We start from the raw sequence: 7,874 nt of genomic DNA, 5'->3' as shown, positions 1-7,874 counted from the left end.
TTCTCCCCTCCTGCTTTTTTTTTGTTTGTTTGGTTGGTTGGTTGCTTTTGTTTGTTTGTTTAATTTTTATTTTTTTTTTAATTTTTATTTTTACCTGCCGTCTCCTGTTTTTCCAGAAGCTTCTTACTCTGTCGTGAACTTTGCCTGTCGGGGGGCGACACCGGGACGGGGTAAGGGGATGCGGCGGGGTCGGGAGGGCGGTGGGACGGGAAGGGCAGCGCTGTTGGGGGCGGAGGGTCTGCGTGGGGGAGCGGCTCTGGTTATGCGCCCTCCCGGAGCTCTCTCGTGGCCCACACACTCGGGATTTCGGGTTTACATCCACATCCCCGACACAGGACTCCCCAAAGTCTGAAGCTGCCGACTCTCGCTGACTGAGGGTGTACTTGGGGTGGGACCCTGCCACTTCCCCCAACCCACCCCTGAGTTGTTTCTGGGTACCATGGGAAGGTAAAAGCAGAAATAGCATAAAACCGAGAGAAAGTGGCTGTGAGGGGTGAATCTTTAAAGTATTTTTGTCCTGGTGTGGAATACTGAGTTAGTCCTCTGAGTGCCAGGTATCCAGAGATGTGTGTTCCCAAGAAACAACCTCACTTTGTGGGATGGCAGGGCTGGATTTTGGTTGTTTGAGGGGGTTTTTGTTGTGTTTTTAAAAATTCTTTGTTTAGCCAAGAACTTGCTGGGCAGCAGGTCAGTGGGTGACACTGAGGTGTAGGAGTTTGAGGTTCAAGGTGGTTCAGTCCCTCAGGGCAGGCATGGCAGGTCCTGCACAGCACACCAGGGATGGGTCTCACCCAGCAGCTCCAGGAGCACCCAGCTGGCCCTGCCTGGCTGTCAGAGAGAGACTGCACCTTGGGGAACTTCACCCCTGTTCCTGTTGTTATTGCAGGGTCTGCCCCATCCCTTCCCTCCCCTTCACGTGCAGTTGGGAAGCACTGAGGGAGGCATGGCGTGGCCGAGCCGAGCGCTGAAAGCCAAGGGAAAGTTGAAGTGTGTGGAGGAAGACCTGGATGACAGCCTGCCAGACCTCATGTGGCTGAGGGACTTCACGGTGGCCCAGACTGGCCTGCCTCAGTTATACTCTGGCTCAGACCCCCAGGACTGTTACACGATGAGTGAGAGTCTGTTCAGCCTGGTTGATTTTGAGTCCCCGTGCTCGCCCCTGGCTGCTGACCCGGCCTGCAAGGGCACACGCCACACTCCCTGCACGCCTGTCTCCTCCTCCACCTCCTCCACCACGCACCACGACGTGGCTGTGCCCCCTCATCTCACAGGGGACATCGACTACAAGACCAACCCTCATGTCAAGCCGCCCTACTCATACGCCACCCTCATCTGCATGGCCATGGAAGCCAGCAATAAACCCAAAATCACTCTCTCTGCCATCTACAAGTGGATTACTGACAACTTCTGCTACTTCCGACATGCTGATCCCACCTGGCAGGTAGGAGATGTGGAGCCTTGGCCACTGTCCCTGCAGGGCTGAGCAGGGCTTTCCACAGCCTCCACCCTGCAAGACAAGATTCTGCAGGGATGCTGGATCCCACTGGGAAAAGAGTGACACCAGCCACCAGTGGGGAAGGGCTGGAATGGGAGAGGACTTGGCTGGGCATGAATGCCACGGCCATCGAGGTGGCAGAGGGAAGGAGCCATTCTGGGGGAGAGCCCAGGACCATTTTGGGAGCAGGCAGGCGCTCATTGGGCTCCTGGCACCTGAGACTCCTCTTGGTCTCTACATTCCTGGAGTTCTCCTGGGGCCCTGAGTCCCTTGGGGTTGAGCACACATGGAGAAGTTGCCAGGTCAAGTGTCCCTGGGTGCTGAGAACCAGGCATGGGAGAGGGATGGAGATGTCACTTGTTGGACAAGTCTCTCTCTGTGGAGGTTCTGAGCAGAAATGCCTCTGCTTTCCAAGCAGGGCAGAGTACTGGGCTCCTGGCCCCAGGGATAGGCCAAGGAGCCTCCTTCACTGGGATGAGCTGGTGAGACCTGCAGAGGGAAGCCCAGGAGTGGTTAACTTGGGCTTCTGTCCCCAGCTAGCACAAACATGTCCCCAGGGGAGAGGAGACAAGCCCCCAGGCTCACCAGCTTTGGGGACAGCCTGAAACCCGGGGGCTTTTCCCAGCCACCCTGGCTTGCTGCCCTCCTCTGTCACACCAGGAGACCTCTGGCACGCGAGGTTTTCTAGGATATGGCAGGGCTGGAGGGCTCTAGGGGCTCATCCCTCCACTGGGGTTATTCCCATCCCAAATCCACAGTGTGTCACTAATCCTGATGGAGAACCCCACTGCAAAGCCCAGGCATTGCCCACCTTCTCTCCAGGCAGGTGGGTCTCCAGTGGCTCTTGAAGCCCATCACAGGGAAGGGAACCAGTCCCCCTCCAGGGCCATCTTGGTCCCACTCTTACACTCAGGGGACCTATGAAAGTGATTTGGATGCAGGAGCTGGGTGCCAGCAGGTTGACTTTCTCCTGCACACTTCATGGCTAAGCATTCACAAAGTTTTTAATTAAATGTGTTCATTAAAAAAAGAAAGAAGGTTTTCAATTCCTCTCTGCAGAGATGCAGGGGGTACCCTGGGCCGTTGCAGGCAGGAATGATAAATATGTTGACCAGCTGAGTAATAATTCAGCCTGGGCTGAGCAAAATTTGGGATGGGGAGGAGAGATGGGCAGCAGAGAATTCAGCTTTCAAGTCTCTGATCCTTGTAAAATTTCATTACACAGTAAAATTGGAGTTACCACAGCCTGGATTGTATGGAGGAATATCTGTATTCCTCCTTCTTCTTTCTTCTCTTTTTTTTTCTCCTTCCTTTTTTTTCTTAATCTTTTGTTTCATTTCACTTTTTTTCACTTTTTTTTCCCTTCCTTTCTTTTTTTTTTTTTTTTTTTTTTTTTTTCTTTTCTTTTCTTTCTTGTTGTGGCTGTGTTCTCATCCCCTATCCCGATTCCCGTACGTGAAGACAGCCTGGAAAGGTCATGCCACCCATAGTCTGAGGGGGAGATGGATATATTCCTGTGGGAGCTGAGTGCTTTGGAGAGGAGCCAACAAACCCAAGGAGCTTCAGCCCAGAGGAGTGTTTTGGTGTGTGTGTGTGTGTGTGTGTGTGTGTGTGTGCATGTTTTTCAACAGCTCTAAGCAATTGAGCCTTGTTTTTCCTATTGGGCACTACGGATTATGGATGAATAAGCATAAAGATATCCAGGCAACATTAAAGAAAAAAAAAAAAAACAAAGCAAAAAAACCCAAAAAAAAACCCCACCTCTGCCATATCCAATCTCTTAGTACAGTCCTGGCTTTGTGGAGTCCAACGCTGGGTTATTTACCCAATAACTGAGTTTCCTTTCTGATTATTCACATCACTCCAGGCACATTCAGGGTTTCAGAACAGCTTGATGGGAGTAGAAACTCCTCCTTTTCTTCCCCCCTCCTTTTTTTTTCCCTCAGCTTATTTGAGCAGTGCCTGATGAAGATGCAGTGATTCCACACCGAGGTTCTCTGGGCCAGGAGGCACCTCTGGGGACACACAGGGTGGAACAGCCCATGTGTCTCTCCGTGTTCTCCCATCTGATTTGTGCCAGCCTGACTAGGGGAAGGCATGGTGCCTATGTTTTCTCCAAATATTTTCCTCTCAACACTACCAATAGACACAGTTGAACTGGGGAATGCCAGCAGGGCTCTGATTGCTGTCCCCCCACACTGCTGCCATGTGCTGCCCCTTGTAAAGGGGCCATGGCCACATGGGTGTAAAGACCCACCTCTTCCTCCCTGGCACGGACGATCCAACCTCCTCCAGCCTAGCTCTATGCCTAGAGCAATTCAAGCCAGTTTCTCCCAGTGTTCTGCATGATTCAAGGCCCCATGGCCCCAATTTCCAGCCAAGGAGAGCTGCCCAAAAGCTTCCCATTGGGTGGCAAGTCCTAGCTTGAGCCCCTTGGCTCCTGCCACCTTTGGCTGGATGAGACAGAAGGCAGGAAAACTGCTGGAGACTCAGGGCTTTGAGGGACTTTCTGCTGGGCATGTAGCCTTGGGTGTCTGGATGTTGCCAGTTCTGCTTTATTTTCCCAAAGGTCCTTGTGGAAACCCCCACCAGCCTACCAAGACAGGTAGGTCCTGCAGCTGCAGACAAGCACTCAGCCTTGGTTTCTTTCTCTTTTGACTCCAGAATTCCATCAGGCACAACCTTTCCTTGAACAAGTCCTTCATCAAGGTGCCTCGGGAGAAAGACGAGCCAGGGAAAGGTGGATTTTGGAAGCTGGACCCTTACTATGCCAACCGGCTCAAGTATGGGACTTACAAAAAGCGGAGGATGTCTCCAGTGCAGATCCACCCAGCCTTCTCCGGGAGGGTCCAGAAAGAAGCACGGCATGTTGTCAGCCCAGCCACTTCCTCCTGCAGCTCCAACAGCGTCCTCGAGGCCAGCGTGGCATCACAGCAGCTGCTCAAAGAGTTCGAGGAAACCACCAGCAGCCAGAGCTGGAGCCCTGTGGGTACCAAAGCGGGGCAGAAGGGCAAGCAGCCCTCACCCCTGCCCACAGCCAAGGCGTCCCGGCTTCCCAGCTCAGCCCTGATGACCCAGGAGGAGCAGACTGAGCTGGGATCGCTGAAAGGTGTCTTTGACTGGGAAACTGTCTTTAACACCAACCTCAACGGAGACTTCTCCACTCTGGTGGATATGGAGCTCCCACCTTCCATCAACCCTGTCACATGTGACCTAGACTGGACAGGACAAGGGCAACACATGGAGTGTCCCCAGGGGCAGGAACAAGTTGTCACCGAATCCAACCAGTACAGCCTGGACTTTAACGAAACCCTCATGGCCACAACTTTCTTGGAGCATCCCTGGGATGAAGGGACAAGCGATTACCTCTCCAACTGTGTCAACATTGACCAGGTGTTTGAAGACATTGATGCCTCTTTGCTGGCAGATGTCATCAACCTCAGCAGTCTGGCACGCCTCTTGTAAGACTTTTGTAGGATGCTCTCCCCAAGCTGGGACTTACAAGGGACAAGATTTCCTAGAGATGCCCATGGTGACTTTTACCAGCTTCATTGTAAGGTTATTCCCAGAAACACCAGGGGAAAAAACCCCACCACCCCAGGAGCTGCCTGCTGTGTCTCCAAAGGACACCTCAGAAGTGTCTAGTTTTCTCAAGAGAAGAAAGTTAACACTACTTATTTTTTTTTTACATTTTACTTTAAAAAAAGAAATGTGAATTAAGATGGGTTCTTTACCATCAGGGCTAAAATTACCTGTGAAATCCCATCTAAGACATGAGATTCCTGGTGGCTTAGGATTTGATAGACTAAAGTGCAATTTCCACACCTCTTTGCCTCTCTGTTTCACTCTGTCTTTCCTTTTTCTATCTCAGTGCAGTTGGTAGGTACAGTGTGATAATTAGCTGGTAAGAAAATACAGGTCCCTTCTGGATTCTCCACATTCAACATCCCAGCTGACTTGTGCCTAGGGAAGAAGAAAAGGTTTATAAACTCAGCAAGTGTGCCTCTTTAGACGTTTTTATATAATCTATTATATATTATATATTCAAAGAAATCTATATTTTTTAGCACTAGAATTTCTTAAGGGGGGAGGGGAAGACTGGAAATGCAGTTTGAGAGTTGTTTTATATTTTCACTGTTTAAAGGTTTTGTGTTCATTGTTCTGTAAAACAAGACCACACAAGGGAGAACTCCTGCACCAACAGGTTTTGTGAAGAATCCAGGAATTGGCCCTGGCAGGAGAGAAGCGGCAAGGACCAGGATGCTCCCAAAACCAGCTTTTGTATTTTTTGTACCCAAAACCCTTGCTGCAGTTGCCAATGGGTCTGGAGCACCATGAACCCTCTCTTTCACCTACTGACATAGCCCCTCTCTGCTTTTTTGGTCTGAGATTGTTGCTCTTCGCTTCTCCAGCTCTTCCATCAGGCTCCGGGTGCAAGGAAAACCCCACGGCCTGGCCCTCATCTGGTGGTGATGGAGCCATTCCACACTGAGCACTCCCAGGTGGGGCTGAGGAGGAAAGAAATCCACATTCAGGCTCCATCCAGGAGCTCAGGCCAAAAACTGCACATGTAACAGGCTCTGGGGGACAGCAGTGGAAATGAAGTCCCATCCAGCCGGGAGAGACGTCAGGATCGGTGTGCAGCGAGAGCGTGGCGGGGTCAGTGCAAGGTAACTTGGAAATATTTTGGGAGCAGAGCCAAACTCTGCTGAAACTTGACTTGAAGCTCTCAAGAACCAGATTCTTTGCCTCTGCTTTGCTGTAGGCTGTGAAAGGTAGAGCAGTCATTAGGTAGGAGCAAGTAGAAGCTGGAATTTTAGTGGTGTGTCTTAGACTTGGCAAAAGAAGTGGAAGATTTTAATTAGATTCTGTTTTGGTTACAAAAGCACTTAGGAGGGGCTTTGGGGTCTGTGTAGTTGTTTGTATTGACAATGTTTCTTTTTATTTGCTGTTTTTCTTCTGTTTTCCTGCTTTGGGGATTATGTTGGAGAACTACAGAGATACTTGTGCAATTTAACTGTTTTCATGCAAATTATTTACAAATTTTAAAAAAATAATAATAAATAAAAAAATGGAGAAGGAAAAAATCCCTTTTGCCTCATTGTTTCCTTTCCCCAGCCCTGCTTGTAAACCCAGGAGCTCTCACACACTTGCACAACTGTGCAAATTCCCTGTGGGGAACCTGAGGCACGAACCAGCCCCAGTGAGACAATGGTTACACACCACCTATGTGACACAAGGTTGGCTGTGCCTGGTGTCCTGAGCTCTGGGAGCTGCTCCAACCCTGGGAATAGCCTTCCCTGGCCCTGCACAGGGAGCTTCTGGGCTGGCAGGTCCCTCTGCTTGTGCCATGTCACCACCTGGCCCTGTAGATGCTCCAAGATGCCCAAGTTTTGGGTACAGGGTGGGGAGAGGAGCTGCACAGAGGTCCATCTCCAGACCCTGCATGGGGCTCCTCCAGCCTGGTGCTTTGGGTGCACCCACTCCTGCATATCCCATCCGTCCTGCCCTGAGGACACAGCCCTGCCCTTCTCCTGGGGAGTGCACAAGGAGCTCCCCGGTGATCTACTGGATCCCCTCAGCACCAGGCACTCCAGCAGCCAGACCCAGGGCTGCTACAGCTTCTCCCAGTCCAGCCAATCTCAACCCAAACTAAGCCCTGGGCTCGGCATAGACACTTGCCTTGGTCTGTGTGTGCTTTGTGGTGGGAAAGCAGGATGCTGACGTTGGGAAAAGGTAGGGTTATCCCTGGGGGAACAGCTTTGATGTGTCTGAGGGGGAGAATTTAGAGGCAGATCTGGGCTTTCCTTTCAGGTTTGGGATATTGGGGGCCATGAATACCAGAAGGCATTAAGGAATTCCTTGTCCTGGCTTCTCCTCCTCTCAGCTCCTTGTTGGAAGCACTGGAAGAGCTATTCCCTTCTTCCCCCCGCCCCAGTACTGGTGGCACTTCAGGGCTGCAAAAAGCTGGCACTTCCCCTGCCCCTCAGACCACTTGGTTAATTCTTTTTGCCAGGCACAAACATGTAGTAGTGCTTTCAAACCCCCTGGAAAAGAGAAGTCTCCAGCATCCCCACCCTGCCAGGGGACTGAAAAAACCCAAACTTGCCAGGAAAAAATATTCCAGCCTGGCAGAGCCAGTCGAGGGGTTTAAAGTGAGAAAGGGTGAATATAAAGGAGGCACCAGGCAAGGCCTGAAACAACCCCGTTTTGTTCAGCAGCTGAAAGCAACCAAACCGACTTGGACGTGAATTTTCCCTTCTTTCAGTGAGATAATTTGGAGGGGGTGGTGTTTTTTCAAGCGGCAGCCAGGAGGTGCAGGAGCTGGGGGTGCTCTGGGCGGTGCCATCGCTTCCCATGGGGCACAAAGCGCGGCTGT

At 51.2% G+C, this 7,874-nt stretch overlaps 1 protein-coding gene across 1 annotated transcript; it reads left to right on the top strand.

Annotated features, from left to right (window-relative positions):
• Positions 1-6,387, top strand: FOXJ1 (forkhead box J1). Its single transcript, XM_005526786.3, has 3 exons — positions 1-170; positions 887-1,441; positions 4,160-6,387. Exons 2-3 carry the CDS (start codon positions 944-946, stop codon positions 4,958-4,960), a joined length of 1,299 nt encoding a protein of 432 aa, XP_005526843.1. The 5' UTR covers positions 1-170; positions 887-943; the 3' UTR covers positions 4,961-6,387.
• The last annotated feature ends 1,487 nt before the right edge of the window (positions 6,388-7,874 follow it).

The sequence above is a fragment of the Pseudopodoces humilis genome, chromosome 21 (assembly GCF_049639895.1).
Source record: "Pseudopodoces humilis isolate 2021_Gansu_Grassland_sample_001 chromosome 21, ASM4963989v1, whole genome shotgun sequence".
NCBI lineage: Eukaryota > Metazoa > Chordata > Aves > Passeriformes > Paridae > Pseudopodoces > Pseudopodoces humilis.
The sequence above is the reverse complement of the archived record's forward strand: the minus strand, read 5'-3'. Positions and strand labels throughout refer to the sequence as shown.